The sequence below is a fragment of the Fragaria vesca genome, linkage group LG2, assembly GCF_000184155.1.
Source record: "Fragaria vesca subsp. vesca linkage group LG2, FraVesHawaii_1.0, whole genome shotgun sequence".
Taxonomy (NCBI): domain Eukaryota; kingdom Viridiplantae; phylum Streptophyta; class Magnoliopsida; order Rosales; family Rosaceae; genus Fragaria; species Fragaria vesca.
Window position 1 is genome coordinate 9,090,246 of NC_020492.1, and position 18,869 is coordinate 9,109,114.

The 18,869-nt window shown below is 38.9% G+C and overlaps 4 protein-coding genes and 1 non-coding gene across 5 annotated transcripts; 4 read left to right on the forward strand and 1 right to left on the reverse strand.

The window, feature by feature from the left end:
* Nucleotides 1–282: 282 nt before the first annotated feature.
* Nucleotides 283–3,929, forward strand: LOC101307548. The gene is made up of 9 exons (XM_004290122.1): nt 283–457; nt 577–640; nt 846–1,049; nt 1,256–1,437; nt 1,528–1,702; nt 1,795–2,006; nt 2,155–2,280; nt 2,367–2,458; nt 2,778–3,929. Exons 1-9 carry the CDS (start codon nt 424–426, stop codon nt 3,843–3,845), a joined length of 2,157 nt encoding a protein of 718 aa, XP_004290170.1. The 5' UTR covers nt 283–423; the 3' UTR covers nt 3,846–3,929.
* Nucleotides 3,930–5,035: 1,106 nt separating this feature from the next.
* On the forward strand, nt 5,036–7,341 carry LOC101301843. The gene is made up of 8 exons (XM_004292307.1): nt 5,036–5,040; nt 5,103–5,300; nt 5,633–5,808; nt 5,920–6,108; nt 6,190–6,387; nt 6,494–6,619; nt 6,712–6,803; nt 7,264–7,341. The coding sequence occupies exons 1-8, from the start codon at nt 5,036–5,038 to the stop codon at nt 7,339–7,341; spliced, it is 1,062 nt and encodes a 353-aa protein (XP_004292355.1).
* A 500-nt stretch (nt 7,342–7,841) lies between these two features.
* LOC101307844 lies at nt 7,842–10,947 on the reverse strand. Its single transcript, XM_004290123.1, has 2 exons — nt 10,327–10,947; nt 7,842–9,364 (listed from the first exon to the last, which is right to left on the reverse strand). Exons 1-2 carry the CDS (start codon nt 10,538–10,540, stop codon nt 8,181–8,183), a joined length of 1,398 nt encoding a protein of 465 aa, XP_004290171.1. The 5' UTR covers nt 10,541–10,947; the 3' UTR covers nt 7,842–8,180.
* Nucleotides 10,948–16,360: 5,413 nt separating this feature from the next.
* On the forward strand, nt 16,361–17,229 carry LOC101308138. The gene is made up of 3 exons (XM_004290124.1): nt 16,361–16,714; nt 16,811–16,938; nt 17,012–17,229. Exons 1-3 carry the CDS (start codon nt 16,440–16,442, stop codon nt 17,041–17,043), a joined length of 435 nt encoding a protein of 144 aa, XP_004290172.1. The 5' UTR covers nt 16,361–16,439; the 3' UTR covers nt 17,044–17,229.
* Nucleotides 17,230–17,293: 64 nt separating this feature from the next.
* LOC101308428 lies at nt 17,294–18,629 on the forward strand. Its single transcript, XR_183921.1, has 2 exons — nt 17,294–18,371; nt 18,503–18,629. It is a non-coding gene; the product is annotated as an uncharacterized LOC101308428 (transcript).
* Nucleotides 18,630–18,869: the final 240 nt, after the last annotated feature.

The following is an 18,869-nucleotide window of genomic DNA, read 5'->3' on the forward strand; positions in this document are numbered from 1 at the left end:
TGATAAACCTTTTTTAAATCAGAACAAGAATCAGAGACCATTGTATTTCTTAAAGCTTTTTTACTGATTTCTTCATATCTTGAACATTTCTTCTCTTCTAGCCTTGAAAACTTGTAATTTTTCCTCATTTTACACACTCGAAAAAGAAAAGAAATGGAATCTTGATGACACGTGTCGACACCTGATCATCTCTTTATTTCTCTTTAGTGCGTGTGATCATCCCACGTCGCAGGTGACGTCTATCAACAACTTTATTCTGATTCAACTTCTACGATCTCTCTCAACTCTCGAGACTCAACTCACAAGTAATAAAGTAGAATTCGATTCCCACCCAAACAGAAAGAAGAAAAGGAACCACCGTGAGTCTCTATCCTTCTCAGAAGTCTCTGTATTCTGAAACAGTGAAACTGCAAGAGAGCCTTCATGGGTGGTGGTAGAACCATTCCTCCAGGTAGTGGTGAGTACAATTTTCCCTTTTAAATTCTGCAACTTTAGGTTCTGGGTTCCCCAAAGATTGCATCTTTTGGAGCTTTGATATGTTGGGTCAGTGACCGACTCTTCTAATCAAACATACAGATACAGGGGAAGAAGACTCCTCACTGGACCAGGTTTCCTCCCAGCTTTCGTCTCCACTTCTCAGGTTCCTAAAGTTTTCAGCTTTTCTTTACTGCCTATATGGTCATGTTAAGGACCTGTGTGTTATATGAATTATGCATACTGGTAATATAGGTAGAAGTAGAAAGTGTAGAACCCATGTTTCAGTTTGTTGTGTATAGCGTTATAGTGGTGAAATGGAATTTGGGTTTGTTGTGAATTTGTCTGAGTCTGGTTTTTTGATGAAGCAGAAGTGAATTGAGCATGGGGGCTGAGGATGGGGCTGTGGATAAGGATAGTCGGAGTGGTTCGGTATTTGGAGACTATGCCAGACTGCGTGCTTGGGAAGCCAATCAGAGGATGAGGGATGATGTTTATAGGAAGATTATGCAGAGTGGTGAGTCATCAAGGATTCGAGGCAAACATTTGAAAGAGGCCAAGGACAAAATACTGAGGTAACTCATCTTTCAACTTAAGGTTTACGTGCAGCCGAAAATTTCATGTTCTTGACTTCTTGTGGAATTAGTATTGTCATTGGATTGTATATGATTATGTGAAGATGTCTCCTGATTATGGAATTTGTGCTGTTTTGTGATGCTAATGATGGCCAGATTGTTAGTATGTGGTGCTTGAACTAATTTTCCGTTCTTGATTTTCACAGTTATACCCCTGGGGCATGGATTGGGACTGCAGGTGCCATGAAAAGGAGGGAATATGATGTGCCAAAGACGACAACACTATTGTTGGTTGGTCCAAAGGGATCTGGGAAGAGTAGTCTTATAAACAGAATCTCAAAGGTGCTTGAAGATGACAAGTTTGCATCAGAAAGAGCACAAGTCTCATGTATGTCTTTAGTAATACTTTCTGCATAAATTTATGAACTTGAACCGTTTATTCCAGTACAACTTCACTTCTTTTTTTTTGTTGTGTCAGACAATTCATCTGTTGGAGATGGAACCCTTTTCCTCCATGAATATATGATGCCAAGAGGGTCAACTTCGTTTTGCATCTATGATAGTCGTAGTCTGTCTGACGATTCAGCTGAAAACATAAAATTTCTGAAGGATTGGATAGAAAATGGTGTTCGTCACGGGGAGCTTGCTATTAGGTTTGAATTCTTAAGTCTGCGTAGCCTCTCATTTGGGTATAGGAATTTGCCTTGCTTTAAGTATTTTTCAATCTATGTGAATTGAATATCAGGGATTCAGACAATCAAAGTTTGAGGACTGCAATGATGTGCAAAGCTCATGACAATGTTGATCTTTCCAGTGCGATCAGGAAGGTTAACTTTGTCATATTTGTCGTTAATGGCCTTCCAGTTCTGGAAGCACTGGAAAGTGAGGAAGATGCCAAGACTCAATACACTCAAATGATTGCTTCCATGTTCAACTGCCCTTTCTTGGCATTTAAAGGTATTTTAGATGTTGTTTTTTCATATTTACCTATAGTATATTGTCACTTACATTAGGATAAGAGTAAAGGGACTTGTGGAAACGTGAATTAAAGGAAACTGAACTCTCTAGTTCTTTTTTTTTTTCCCTTTTTTTTTTTTGGGGGTAGATGATAAACCTGCTGTTGTTATCACTCATGGTGATCTGCTTTCACATGATGAACGTGCTCGTGTTCGTCTCTTTTTGGGAGAACTATTGGGTATTCCACCTACAACTCAAATATTTGACATCCCAGGTGAGCCATAAAGTTATTACACTCTACCATCTAATATTACATTAATGACATCGTATAACATGAAACATAACTCTTTGTGATAGCAGAAAGCAGCGATCCAGTAACTGAATCCACAACAATTGACATGTTACGCTATTCACTTGAGCATGCCGAGAAAAATTATACTCATAAGAAAAAGGTATTTCCTTTCTTCATGCAGTGGCTTCATTCTTTTTGCTTTATGAATCTGTCTCTGCTAGAACTTTAAACAAATATAACCATTCATCTCATGAATGCCAAATTTGTAGATTTTAATATCATCACCTACAGTCTTCAATGACTTCTCAAAACAGATGCAGTAGCAGTGTTATTGATAATTCTATTTAAAGTGCGATCACTAAAATTAATAAAGAAAATATTCCTATGGAATTGACCTGTCTAGACTTTTGGAAAACAAAAGAAGGTTTTTTTTAATGTCTCTCTAATTCTTTCTCCTGATTGTGGTTGATTATATGCAGGTTCCTACTGTATTGCTATTGCCATGTATGCTCCTGTTAATGCTTCTTGGAACTGCCATCAATATATGGTGTATGTATCATCATGCACATATTCAGCAGGGTCCATCTGCCCTATCGGCTATTCAGCACTGTCAGTTCCCCCAAGCACATATTCAACACTGTTCTTTTCCCCATGCTCATATTCAGCATGACCATGGCCCTTTGCCTGAAGAACATGATCAGAAAGAACCTTTGCCTGAAGAGCACATTGAGAAAGAACCTTTGCCCGAAGAAGACATTCAGCAAGATCCTTTGCCGCAAGAACATATTCTACAAGATGCTCAAGAGCAGGTTCAGCAGGACACTTTACCCCTAGAGCAAGTTCAGCAGGACCCTTTGCCCCAAGAGGATGTTCTGCAAGATCCTTTGCCCCAAGGCCATGTTCAGCAAGACCCTTTGCCCCAAGACCATGTTCAGCAAGACCCTTTGCCCCAAGACCATGTTCAGCAAGACCCTTTGCCCCAAGAACAGGTTCGGCAAGACCCTTTGCCCCAAATGCATATCCTGCACTGCACTTCTTTGGAAGGCCATGTCCAGCACGATTCTAGCCCTTCGCGCGAAATGCTTACTCAACATGGCCCTTCATCCTCTTTGGCCTCTTCAAATCCTTTGTCCCTTACTGTTCCTTCGCCTCCTTCAGTCCCTTCTGCTAATATTGACGGCTCTCTGCCCCAAGAAAATATTCAAGACGGCTCTTTGCCCTCTTCTCCCCTAGAACATGACCCTTCACCCCCTAATCCCTCATCCTTGCGAACTCCACTTCATCATGGTCCTTTGCCCCGAGTGCAAGCAGAACTTGAGAAAATTAAAACTAAAGTTGAGACCCGAGTGCAAGCAGAACTTGAGAAAATTAAAACTAAAGTTGAGAAAATTCAGACGCAACATTGGAGTAAAATCCGCCATTTGTATCTAGATGAAGATTCTAAGACACATATTGATTGGAAGAAGATTCGACATTTGTATCTAGATGAAGATTCTAAGATGCGGATATCTTGGAAGAAGATTCGACATTTGTATCAAGACGACTGAGACATCGTCGATGACTACTTCTAGTTCTGTCACTTCTGTGTAGACAGATTGCGAGTTGCAAAGACTACCTCTAAATTTTTGTTCGGCCCAGAGGCAAAGTTCCTTGTAGACGATGATGATATCTACCTTTCTAATGTGCTGTTTATCGTTTGATAACCAAGTATATGTACATTGTCACTTAGTTTTATGGCATTCTCATTACTTAGCACTCTTGTCTGGTTTGACCTAATCCCTCCCTAAGGCTAAAAGCCTAAAACTATTAACTCAAATTTATAACATGTCGCGCATTGCTTCATACCAAAAAAGTTGCAAGAATACAACCAACCCATTAGTTTACCACAATGCAATACCACTTGCACCAAACCGCTCGGATTCATCGTTCACCTTCTCCAAAACCGAACGAAGACATACTCGAACTACTAAATTAGTTTTGTTTGTTAATTAGTAACTTGGTTAGTTTTTTTTTTTTTTTTTTTTCTTTCTTCTTGAAGTTACTAAGTCACGGACTCACGGTATGACATTTATCATAATCTCTCTCTCTCTCTCTTGTCCAAAACGTCTGATCATAATCAAGACCACCTTTTGAGCAGTCAAGAGTGAACAGAGGCACGTCTGATCTTTCCACGTGGTTGGCCCAGTGTCCCTCTCTCACTCTTGACTCATTTTCACTTTCACTCTCATTCTGAACTCACTTTGACTGCAGAGAGCTGCTATGGGGTGGCGACATAAACACTCCTCCTGGTAGTCGTAAGTTTCAACTCTCTTCTCATTTCTCCTTTGGCAAAATTAGTTTTGGCAGCTAAATAATCAAACATGGTTTTTGGCATGTGGATTAGTGACATTAACACAATAGTGTTAACTATTAAGCACTGACTCATGCAGATTATGGGGAAGAACATTCTACCAAAATCTCATCTCCACGTCTCAGGTACCTAATGGGGATGTTATCAGTATATCTCTTTATTCATTTTCTTGTGTTTTCGTTATACTGTTTGGTGTTGTATTATCAAAGGAATGGAACAAGAGCCCAAGATCATATCTTTCCTGATTTTTATATTACCTGTGGACTATGACTTAGTTTATGTTGTTTCGAGAGGACCCCATTTTCAATTAATCAAATTTGGTAGCAATAGCATTGTGTTCACAGAAAAGTAAATCGGTTTTCTTCCTTTCTTGTTTGATGAATACCAATGGGGTTTGTTCAAAACTTGCTTGCTGTTTGTGAAAATTGAAAAGGCTCTTGCTTCAATGGTACAGAAATGGTGTAAACACGAAGGTCAAGGATGGTGCAGAGGATAAACCAAATGGAGGTGGTCATGCATTTTCATCAGCTTCTTTGGATTTTGAAATCAATAAGAGGAGGAGACAAATTGTCTATAGGGAAATTTTCCAAAACAATCAGGACTTGCAGATTCGAAGCAAAAGTTTGGAGGAGGCCAAGAAAAAGATATTGAGGTATTAGTTTGCTTATTAGGAGCATTAAATTTAAGATTTTTGTGAAGATCAGGTGAATTTCACTATTCACATTGTCAGACTGATTCAAGGCACATGCTTGATATGTGAAATATTTCATACTATGACCTACTCTTTCATTTGTGGCTGGTTGGTGGATTAAGTTGTTGAGCTCGAGTTTGATTCAGCTTTGCAGAAATTATGTGATGTCCTTTGTTGATATTAGTTCATGATTTAAGAATATACGATATCTCGTTTTAGGACATTTTCTTGTTTATGATGGTAAGACTAGTGTTATGATTGCTTGAAGTGATTTGGCCACTTGAATTTTACAGCTACACCCCTGGTGCTTGGATTGAGAGTGTTGGTGCCATGAAGTTGATGGACTATGATGTGCCAAAGACGACTTGTCTTCTATTGGTTGGTCCAACAGGATCTGGAAAGAGTAGCCTTGTTAATAAGATATCAAAAGTGTTTGACAGGTTTGCATCTCAAAGAGCCCAAGTGTCATGTATGCTTTCAGTTCTAAATCATGAAAATGTTCAAATTTTGTATAGTCTGGGAACAATGTATAATGTATTTATTGTATAATAGTTTGACCGGTATTGTTTTCTTGTGGTAGATAATTCATCTGTCAGCAATGGAACTCTTTTCCTCCAGGAGTATATGATACCAAGAGGTTCAACTTCCTTTTGCCTCTATGATACCCGTAGTTTGTCTGATGATCCACCTGAAAACATCAGAACACTGGAGGATTGGATGAGACGGGGTGTTTGTCATGGGAAGCTTGTTTACAGGTCTGGATTTTTAAGTAGTCATAGCTTTGTCATATAGAGTTTGGACTGAGTTTCCTTACAATCTGATAATATATCCCAATTGATCAGGTACTCAGACAGCCTGCAGACCATAAAGAAGTTCAGAGCCCTTGAGTATGGTCATGTGTCCAGTGAGATCAGGAAGGTTAATTTTGTCATATTTGTTGTTGATGCTGTTTCAGTTCTGAAATCGATTGAAAGCAATGAAGATGCAGTGACACGATATAGCAAAATGATTGCGACAGCTTTCAACTCCCAACACCTGGCTTTTAAAGGTATAACGATGTTATTCGGTTGTTGATTTTAATGGCTTGTAGAGGAAAGGGAAGTGTTGGAAACTAGGTGATCATAGACTCATAGTCACCTCCATTTTATTTCCAGATGATAAACCGCTTGTTGTTGTCACACAAGGTGATCTACTTTCACAAGTTCAGCGTTCTCGTGTTCGTGTCCATTTGGGAGAACTACTGGGAATTCCACCTGTAACACAAATTTTTGATATCCCAGGTGACCCTTGAAGTTGCACCTTCTTAAATAATGGTTCTCTTATAAATTGTATTAGAAAAAAAAAAATTAAAGATGATTGTTTGTTGTAGCAGAAAGCAATGATCCAGTTACTGATCTGACAATAGTTGACATGTTATGCTATGCTCTTGAACACGCTGACAAAAATTTTCCCCATAAAAGAAAGGTATAGTGTTTTTTTTTTTTTTTTTTTTTTTGAGAAAGGGTATAGTGTTTGTTTATACACTAGTATGCATTCAGTTGTTTTATTTCCCTGTTTTCCTCCCAAGTTCAGTATATGGTTGCATGCATTCAGTGACATATGTCATATTTCTCATCACTTCCTTATATACTGCAACAGTCAGCTTATAGAGCCAATGTGGTTCTCATAAGCTAGTAATGTTAAATATGATCCTTCGAAACCCATGTAATAAGCACGGCTAAGGTGTTATTATCTAGCTAATAGTTGAAAGTCATTTGTTATGTATCCTCCAGAAAAATTGTTCCGCCTTTACACACAAAATGAATACATATGTTCTACAGAATATGGTCCTCACTTATTTGCTTTAAGGGTTTTTTTTTAATTATTATTATTATTATTTTTTCTAATGGCTCCTAGGTCTTCTGATTGTGATAAATTACTGCAGGTCCAAGCTGCGTCTGTATTACTATGTATGCTCCTGTCGGTGGCAGTCCTCGGATTGCTAATCCAGGATGGCCGATGAATTGTTCCCAAGTGCCTAGATCAGAAATTCACTCGAGGAGGAAAGTATTGGAAAGGATCAAGGTTTAATTTTTGTGGAGTTTAATTGTGAACACTTTCATGTGTATATAGTGACCGGTCCTTGAACTTATCGTTTTGTATATGCATTTGCAACTATTATCTCCGGCAACTCTCTGAATGATGAAATTTACTTTCTATTGTCTGAATTGTGTTAAATCCAAAGTTATTTTTGTTTTCTGGATGTTGTTTTGGTAAAAGTCCAATTTGCAAGCACCAAATAAGCAAAATCTTTGATGGCACTAGACATCATCAGCTAGAAGCCAACCATTTTTCTTTCACAGGAGATTACATTTGTCAAAGTAGTCTCGGGTTATGTTACTTAATGATTGAGGGAAGGGGTTATGTTACTTGTTAATAATTGAGGATATCTAAAATGTGAGCAAGGTAAAAGACATCATAAACCAGAAAGACAAATGAAGGGCAGTCAATAATCAAGTAACAGACTAAAGCTTTGTAGGTATTCAATAATCAATATGATTCGTACTTTCAGTATCATTTGTATTCCAGTAAATCTTTGAAGCCAAGACAAGCCTTGGAATCTCGCAAGGGTATAGTGCTACAGATAACAGATGAATAAAAACAAAACTTTAAGATCCTCTATTATGAGACCATGGGCATTTGGATAGTTAAGTGTACACTTCCATACCACCAACACAAAAATGAGGCAAGACTCAGATTGGCTACAGGCCGTCCTTCAAAAATATCATAAACTGAGCAGCAAAAACCACCAAGGGCAAAGAACTGAGTTGAAAAGAATTGATATTTCAAGATGAATTAGGATCACGGTCCTGAAATGGCATTGTTTGGGAGGCTCTGCAAAAACTTGGCCCTTGCAGCAGGGTCAGTTGAAAAACGACCCAGTACTGCAATTGTAGCTGTGCTACTACCAAACTTCTCAATCCCTCTAGATATCATACAGGTGTGCTTAGCCTCCACAACAACCATCACATCTCCACCTGAAAGTGATGACACAGTTTCTGCTATCTGCCGCGTGAGTCTTTCCTGCACCTGGAGCTTGAAACCATAGAAACACACAATTGATTGTAGTAGAGACTTTCCAATGGGAATGGATCCTTCTGCGCACATATATCCTATATGCACAACACCATAAAAGGGAAGTAAATGATGCTCACACTGAGACCAAAGAGACAAGTTCAGCTCTGAATGGATTTGCTTTTCTTTGCAGCTGTCTCCATTGGGATGTAGAGGATCCACCCTAGCAGATACGAACCCATTCAGCTTCATATCCAAATTACAATTCTGGAAGTTCATCAACCACTTAACAAAACGAGCAGGTGTTCCTACGAGCTCCTTCCTTAATGGGTCTTCACCAAGTGATCTAAGAATTGAAGTTACTGCAATGATCATTCCCTGATTGGCTGATTCAACCTTAATAACAGCATTAACGCTGCCTGAAGATCGAGATGGACACCAGTCGCTCGAGTCTCTCAAGCAAGTTTTATCCACATCTATGCCTCTGAATTTCAGAAGACTCAAAAAATCTGCCCAAATATCGGCACTCTCATTTTCAAAAGCTCCAGAACCAGAACTAACCAGCAATTTTACCCATCCTTGGTGGTTCGAGTCAAGAATAGCTGATTCTAAATTTGGAAAATGAATGTGTGAACACTGGAGCATGACAGCGACACCGGCTGGCTTGATGCCATGGTGCAGGGCTGAACACAATTCATCTGCTAGACGCTGAGGCTCTTGAAGACGTTTTCCAAACACGTCAGCTACTCGAGAGAGCTTGCTTAAGCCTACAACTCGTTGACCAGAAGGGACATAACCAACATGACATTTAACCTGGAATGGTAGCATACAAGATTCACAATAGGAGAAGAGGTCCAGATCTCGAACAACCACAAGTCCACCAGCTCCTCCAGCATGACCAACTGCATTATCCAGACCAGCTTCAGGGAATAATGCGCCTTGCACAATGTCCTTGACCTTTTGTCTATAACCTTGAAGAAACGATAATGATTCAAATCAGTACATGGTCATGATTATTTTGACATGAATAGTATAAAGGTATGAATATCACCAACATCCATTTCAAAACAAATATATGAATGAATCCGGAACATGCTCAGTGCTGCATAACGAATCAATTTCAAAAGGGGACTTGACAAACAGCCAGTTCAACCGGTGATAATGTATATGCACATTTAAGCCGGCTATGAGTTTAACCCCATATAGAGTACAGTTATGATAATTATTCTACCCTACCAGGCGACAAGTTGAAGCCATTCTTGATGCTTTTGATAGACATGATGAATGGAAGTACGAGGGTTCGGATGCATCCAAAATCTCCATCTAGCTACAGATAGTTTGAAGAAAAGAAACGAAAAACTGACAACAGATGGTCACTTCTTATTAGATTCATTATCATCTCATTACTTCCGCATTTGAAGCTACGGTTATAACATGCATAACACGTAGACAGATTGCATATATATTTTCAGTTCCTGAAAGATAATAGTTTCACAAGGGCATTAATTTGCAGAGTGGTAACTATGTGTAGTGTTCTATCTATCTGGCAATCAGCTGAAAAACAAGAATAGTAACTTTAATAATGGATAAACAACTTTTAAAGCATACACTACCGTCACCATCTAAGGCTACAGATACTTCATTTACACACTAAATACATGTCATGCAATTAGTTCTAACCAACATAGGAATTTTGAGTATTCAACTCTTGACAAACTTGAATAAAGTACTACACCTAACCAACTACCCAAATCCAAAGTTCGGTAGCTACCAACAACAATAACTAATCAAAACCTTGCCCAAATACAATAAAACCCAAAACTTTAGATCACTCACAACAGGGTATAAAACAAACATAACGTTTCCGAATCATATTAAATAAGCATTCAGTTACTAGTTAGCTGAGCTAAGGAAATGCAAAGAAAATAGTTACCCTTTGTCCCTTCTCTAAGGGCCTTGGCAACACGAAGAGGTGTCTTCTTCAGACCTTCTCTGTTCACATCCTCACCAAGACCCTGCATGAGAACTTTGACAGCATCCTCAATAGCTATAGTCTCAGGTTCATCATCAACACTCAGCTCAATACAACCCAGCTTCACTCCATTCTCAAGTTCCGAACAGAAATGCCCCTCGTCCAAAGCGCCCATTGACAGAACCACCGATCCAGATCCCAAAATCAAACCCAATCCAAAACTTGCAATATAAAAACCAAATCTTTAACCCAAAACAACAATGATACAATAAACAAAGAGCTACCCAGATCAGCCAAAGAGGAGAAGAATCACAAGAAGTGGGTTATTGGAGAAGGCCTTAAGAAGGAGGAGGGAGGGCTCAAAAGGATGTGAAAACGAAACGTAGGGTTGGAGTAGTTATTGGAATGTGTGGATCTTCCTTGAGGAATCTCTCATCGGAATGTGGGACCCAATCAGGGTGGGTGTGTGGATTTGCACGGGACCGGAGGACCTGGGTCGGTGTTAACCACAGGGGGGGCTCTCTCTTATTTTGTTTTCCCCTCTCGAGTTGTGTCTGCTCTGTTTTTTGTTATGGGTGTTATATAGACTATAGAGACGAATGGGGGCGATTTGACGCCAGTAGAAGTGAGTCAGAAGAAAACGAAAAAACCAACCCAAATGGTAAAGAGTGGTACCTATCACACACCAACCCACCGTTACCACCACTTGCCACCAATGAAGAAATTAGTAGTCTCTCCAATCCAATCTCACACCCACCGCAGATCCCGGATCTCTACTACTTTGGTAATGATGCTCTGCTCCTTTATGGTCAAATATGTATGTTTCTGGGAAAGCGCTAGAGTACGCCCTTGTATCGTACGCCAGAGTGGGCCTGACCACGTGGTTACATATCGTCCACATAATTCAAATTTGAAAGACATTTACGTAAATTTTCCATTTAACTTTCGTCAGCAGTAAAAATACTCTCTCAGCGCGTGTCAAATACAATGTCTCTCTCCCTCAGCGCGTCAAGGCTTCTAACCGACGACGGAGTTGTAATCAGAGGTCGGAGGTCGGCTCATCGAGGAAAATGATGAGCGGGTCGACACGTGGCATAGAAACTCAGTTCATATCGATTTCGATCGAGACGCCGTTGGATCCGTGCTTGTGTAATCTGTGTTTGAAACCAGTTGAACCTGGGGTTGAATCAAACTATTGGATTGAGGAGATTGAGATTGTAGACCAATGGTCGTATTTTTTGACAATTAAGGAATAAGGAGCAGTAGTACTAGTTAATGAAACAAGTAAGCAGTGGGTTTAGATGAACACAGGGAGCAAGATTTGTTTAACATAGAACAAGATCGAGTTCGGATTGGATTGGATAGTATTACGAGACTATTGATGAAGATGAATCAATATTCAAATGAGAGGATCACGTCTTCGTCTCTGTCATAGGCCACGTAAAAATTGTGGTGGATATGCTGGGTCAAGCCACGTTGCAAGTGGTCTTCCATTCTTCCTTGTACAAGGTTTTTTATTTTTATTTTTTTTTATTTTTTTTTTAATATCTGAGAATATGTTGTTCATGTTGTAGCCTATTGAATTCTGCAGTCGTTCTTCCAAGTTCTAAACCCAGAACTATAATCTGAATTCAATCCTAGAAAACGCATTGAATATGTTGTGATAACAAGCTAGGATTCCTATATACTTTTTCCAAGTCCCAAGCCCTTTGAATATGTTGTTTATCATCACCTTCAGATACTCTTAAGCATACAGAGTTTTAGAGCTTCAAAACACCCTTCTTCAACCTCCAGACCTTCATATATTGTTTTCAACCTCCAAACAACCCGTCTCTTATCCTGGCTTCTATCGATCGAAGTCCCAAACACTAAATCATATTTGCCCAATTCATTTCATCTGCACAGGCGTTCAACAGTTCGATAACACTACTAGATCACTGTCAGGTCACTCAGGTGAGAGGGATGACAGAAATGCAAATGACCACATCGCCCATCGGTAATTACTTTTTCACCCATCGCAACTCGTTTGTCGTTTGTAAAACAGTCAATGATCTTATTACCTTTCCAGTAACGTCCGCGTTAGACATGCGGTACGCAAGGAGTAGTCCAGCTCTTGACATGTTTCTGTACCCCTTTCTGTATTGTATAGGTTATTCCATCTTTGTGGTGGTCAAGGGCTTCAACTAAATCTTTGTATTTTTCCCCGTTGTGGATCTAAGGGAGTGAATCATTGTATATGCCAAAAGGAGTCTCTCTACATGTATACAAGTATACAACTATACATGCCAGTGATGCCATCACCTAGAAAAATAGACCAATGTATTTGTGTTTTCCCTACCAAGTACGAATGTATTTGATTCATCTATATACAGATACATTACTTAGGTCACCATCTTAAAGTAGCCGTGTAATGTAAGTATTTAACTACTACAATGATAGTGTTTGTTACTATGATACCGCGCTCGACGAAAAATCTAAATATTAAATCGAACACTACAATGAAAGATTGAAACAGATACTTCAATCCTTAGTAATTTGAAATTCAAACTACACAAGAATATAGAGATCTGTTGACAACAGTGTAAATTTCACTTGAGGAAATGTCACTACGCGACTTTTAAAGTAGTCCATACTAGAATCAAATCTACTAAACTGAAATAGAATTGCAGCAAGATCAAGTAGTAATATTCAACACAATCATTTTACAAATATTCCAATCTAACTTCATATTACAACTGATAGAACTATTCTAGTTGTTATGAACTTAATTACAATCACAAGAATGATTTGAACACGCCTTCGAATTGCTCTACAGATCATTGATTTCAATCACACAAATGATAACATATGCAATGAATACAAGCACAAATATGCAGTAAAACTTGACAGTTAGGTTGTGACACAAATACTCACTACATATGAATTGGATTTTGATGCATATATATAGAAATATAAAGCTCCCACTTAATCGGATTCTCATTGTTCACTGATTGAGATACACAAGGAAACTGTTTGAAAATCAAATCAGTTAGACAAGATATGATTTTTCCAAATCGTTTTCATATCAGATAATCTGAAAATGCTTTCCTAAATAAATTCAAATATATTTAGAAAATCTAATCCTAATGAAAACCGGTCTTTTTCCAATAATTGTATAAAAACATGATATGCATAAAATACATTTACCTTATGTGATCTAGCTCAGTTTTACTGCAGTGAAACTGCATCTCTCCCCCTTAGACTTTGCTTCTCCTAGTTTGACCAAGAAACCTTGATGCTTGAGATTCTCTAGATCTTGATGCTTCTCCTTTGAATTATACATCATATACTTACCGTATAGTATGGCATTTCATTCCAAGCAAAGTCGATTATGTCGTATATACTTACAGTACAATATAGTATGGACATTTCTGTTGACCCATATGCCAACCCCAAATCTCCATTTGTATGGACATCAGAGAGAACAGTTACCTTCAATACAAATATGACCGTTCTAGTCTGAGAAGCTCACAAACTCAGCATAATCAAGGCAAGCGTACCGGTAAGACAGAAGATGGTTACCTAATGTGGTGATGGTCCTAACATAGGCGACGAACCAATCGTGCATGTGTGTTGCTTACACCAATCTCAACCGGGTTTGTCCCAAGAACAATTCCCCATTACCACGCATTGACCAATGACAAGGGGTTGTATTGTTATCAGGTTATGTTCTTCGAGTTGAGACTGCTGAATCCACATACTAGAAGCTGATGAATGCAATGTTCCCAGAACACTTAGGGGGAAATAATGGATCAAAGGTATATATGGATGACATGTTGGTGAAAAGTCACACAACGGAGGAACACGTGCACAACTTGGGGATCATACTTGATGTCATTCTACGGTATAAAATGCCTCTCAATTCGAAGAAATGCCTCTTCAATGTGGTGTTGAGCAAATTTTTGGGCTATGTCATCAGCCAAAGGGGTATCGAGGCCAACCCGGAGAAAGTTCAAGCCATTGTAGACGTGGAGTCCCCAATTAAGCGTAAACAAGTGTAGTCACTCACAAGTAGACTTGCAGCTCTCTTAAGATTCGTATCACTTATGAAAGACAAGTACCACCCCATTCTTCAGACTTCTAAAAAGTAGGTACTTCAAAGAGATCAACTAGTTTGTAATATTGGAAAGTGTGTACGTGGCTTAGATATGAGCCATTTGGAATCCCACGTCGAAAACGTGAAAGAGTCATTCTTGGGTTATAAGGAATGGTATCACACACACTAATGTCAAGCCTTTTGTGTAAAACCACGTACTCGTTTCTCCACCTGGTGGCTAAAGTGGGAGGAGTATTGGCATTATTGGACTCATATGTGTGGGACCTGTGAGGCACGTCGGCCACTTCTGCGTAACAAGTGGTATCAGAACCTAGGCGACGCTTGGGACTTGGTGTCTCATACGATCGATTTGCAATCTGGTGGAGCTCCCGTTTGGATTAGGATCACATGATTCAGATGGTTGTGATCAAGGTTGAGCTATTGAAATTTGGATAGTGAGACAGTTGGAGATGGCTCGAATCATGCAGGTGGAGATTATTAGAAAATGTGTGACTTAGATAGGAGCCATTTGAAATCCCACATCGAAAACGTGAAAGAGTCATCCTTGGGTTATAAGGAATGGTACCACACACACTAATGCCGAGACCTTTTGTATAAAACCTCGTACCCGTTTCTCCACCAGGTGGCTAAAGTGGGGGGAGTATCAGTATTATTGGACCCGTGTGTGTGAGACCTGTGAGGCCCGTCGGCCGCTTCCGCGTAACATGTAAAACATGAGGACACATTTCAAGCTATCAATCAGTACCCTTTTGTCAAAACCAGCATTGGAGATCTTGAAGAGCTTCCATGAACTTTTGCTCCTTTAAATTTTGCAGTATAGTATCTACATTTTGTTTTCTTTTTTAGAAAAAGTATAGTATCTAGTAGGGTGCTGAAATTCACACACCCCAATTTACAAACCACACACCCTTTCTATTTTTTTAATAATATCTATCTCTCATCTCTTTTCGTTTCCAAAAATACCCTCTAGTTAGATTTTTAAATTTTTTTCCTCTCTCTCCACACCAAGACAATCTCTCTTATCTCATCGATCTCTCTCTCATCAGCTCTTCTCTTGCACATTTGTGAAATCAATCCATTCTAAGATTGAATACTAATTAGCAATATAGATGTATCACCCATCTTTGCCTCTTGATTTCTCAATCTCTTCAAAATCCACCAGACCCAATTCTCATTATGGTTAAGCCGACCATGGATCTGGGTAAGTATCAGCTTTTCTTGTCATCTTATTGTCCTGGTTCTTTTGGATGGTAGCATCAAGTATATACTGGATTCATCTGATCTAGCTTAGACCCATTCTAGTCTATTGGAAGACTTTTGATCAATCTCTCCCCATCTGTGGCCAATAATGGCCGATTGCTTCAAATTGGATTTTCTACTTTCAAATCCTAATTACAGCTCCTACCAAGAAACTAAATGTGAGGAGTTTCATCTTGATTAAAGCCACCATAGTCATAGACGAATGGATTTTCTGCTACTCTGCTTTTCAGATGGTTTGGCTATGAGTTGCTTCAATGGATGACGAAGGATTCGTATGGGAAAGAGGAGGAAGATGGGGAGGAGAGAAAAGATAGAACTGAATGACGCTAAGTTGGGTTGTGGATTGCTTCGGGAATACGCGTTCCGGCATGGGTCTCAATCGCAGGCCTAGTCGAAGTTAGAGGATTTAGGATGAAATGGGATGAACACAAATTATACAAGAGCAGGTGCCGGACGTTTCTGTTCATGTTTCTTGGTGGAGAAAGAGAGAAAAGAAAAAGAGTCGAGAGTATTTTAGGAAGTGTAAAGAATGTGAGAAAATATAATATTAAAAAATATGAGGGGTGTGTGGTTTAAAAATTGAAGTGTGTAAATTTCAGCACCCTATATAGTATCTACATAGTTGAAAGAAAAAAACAAAAAAGAATACAGTTGGGTTAAATTGGCCAGCCCCAATATTGTTTCGATCTTAAAAGAGCCTCCCAGTTTGAACAATTCCATGGATCCTCCCCACGGATGCAGGTCATTGAGGCCGTGCTTTATCCACCATCCCCACCACCATCTCCACCATCACCATCATCACCACCTCTTATTCCTCAACCCTCACCACCACCACCACCACTTCAACTGCCACCACCACCACCACCATGTTCGCCCCAGTTTCACATCTTTTCCTCAAAACCCAGAACAACCTACTCCCATTCCTCTCCCAACCAATTCAAATTCCGAAACTTCTGGGCTTAAAGGTGCGTACGATTACAATCCTACCCCACAGTAAGCAGCTTCAGCTCTTTTTTAACTTCATCTTTTCGCTTCCACATTGCTGCACTTTTAGAATGACGATTCCTTTTGAATGGGACTTGTAAACAGGGTATTGCAGGAGCAGAATCATCACGGTGTTGCGTTCGAAGAGGAAGAGGATGATGAGGACCCAATTTTCGTCTTGACAGATGAATGGAAAGAATTTTTCGCAAAATCCGAAGCTAAGAGGAAACTAGGTACCCCATTTCTTGGTCTACAATCTCAAAGATTATGATTTTTTGTCTAATTTTTGGTTTGGTTTGGTTGCAGAGAGGAAGCAGGCTAAGAAGGGAAAGAAGTGATATTGTCTCAACAAAGAGTGATATGAAGTCTAGTTTCTCTTTGATGGAGTTATGAGTTGAATTGAAATTTTGGTATGTATGACTTTGGTATGGTGATATCTAACTGTGATCCCATTGTTAAGATCAGTAGTTCTTGTAGACTTCTTTCATTGAGGTGTGGAAATGATAGATTGATATTATGCTCAGCTTCTTGAATTGTACTTGGTATATTACATTATACAGCTCAGCTTACGGATAGTAACACAGTATGGCGGTCCACAATCATTTAACACGGATGTTGTTCAACATAGTAGAACAACTATTAATGTACAATGATAGTTAGAACTTGCACTACTACTGAAATCACAATTGTATTGTACTGGATTAACTGGCATGTAGTTGGTTCTCAGTATCTTTACTGGATTAGCTAGCATGAAACCTCCGGGATCATTGTGTGTTTTTTATACAATGCTAATAACTCCATCAACTTGTTTTCATCTGCCATAGTTTTGTGTTCTTCACCAATATTAAGGCCTTTTTAATGAGTTCAAAACTTCTAGTTCAATGATGTGCTGAAATTAGGGTATCTCTTCATGCTGAGAACATCACATCAGTAAACAGATAGGTCTTGCTCTCTTTATAAACTAGAATTATACCCGCGTCTTGGCGCGGTGTATACATTTTGGATACGGGTGAATTATCGAGAATTTAATCAAAAATAAAGAATTCTTATTTTCTTAGGATTGTTTTCTCTTGTTTGGATACTTATCTCGTGGAATTAGCAATTTTCACGGGAAAATAATCGTGGAATTTAGGAGTTTAAATTCTCGACTTAAATTTTTCACAAAATAAGTGTCATTTGTTAATTCCCGTAATTAAGGTTAGTATGAATACAAATTCTTGTACAAACAAAAAAATTCTCAATTAATGGGATTTAAATTCATAGAATTGTAATTCTCATGATTTTGAAATTTCTATGAACATTAAAATTATTTTATCTAAAAACAACGTTATGAAGCTGGTCAATGGGTTAATTGATTGATGAAAATGTTTCTGATATGTATTTTATAGAATGTTATACATGTAAATTATACTTGTTTGTTATACTGATTATATATTTAGGGTTAATGACAATAATGTGGTTTTCTAAAAATAACAGGGGCAAAATGGTAATTACACTGTTCATAAACACTGTTCACAGTCGACCAAACTTTGTTATATAGGTAAATATATAGGAATGAGATGATGTAAAAATGTCTGATTTAGTGTGGTAATACTGTCCTCCGAGTATGCTGACAACTCATGTGCAGGCGAATGCACATCAGGTGTGGAAGATGTCCAAGTGGAAGGTAGATTCTCTACTACTTGATTTGTAGAACTATAAGGTTTTGAGTTTTCCATCTGTCATTGAATGTCAGAAGGCAATGCTATGTAGAGTTCGCACTGCCAGTTGATATTTGTCGTTGAATTCAACTGACAGGTAAATGGAAGGCAGTCACATGATGATGTAATAGATTTCCTCAGAGGGGCTCCTGTTCCTGTCCAACAGGATGCATGATTACTCCTCTCACTGTGGTGACATTGTGCATGAATTTGTTGTTTCATGACTCAATCTTTCAGTTATATGAAGGAATTGGCATGAAAAAGATGAGGTGAATAATGAGGTCAAGGGCGTCAGGCCGAGATGGCCTTGTGGAGACCTGCAGATTTCTTGTTGCAAACATCACATGTTTGATCACCCCACACATCAAGTAACGCTTTATGTTGTACTCTTAACAATGTTTGATGAATGATCCTGTCTTCAATGATTGGAGGGTGAATCACCTTTGTTGTGCGACTCCTATGTA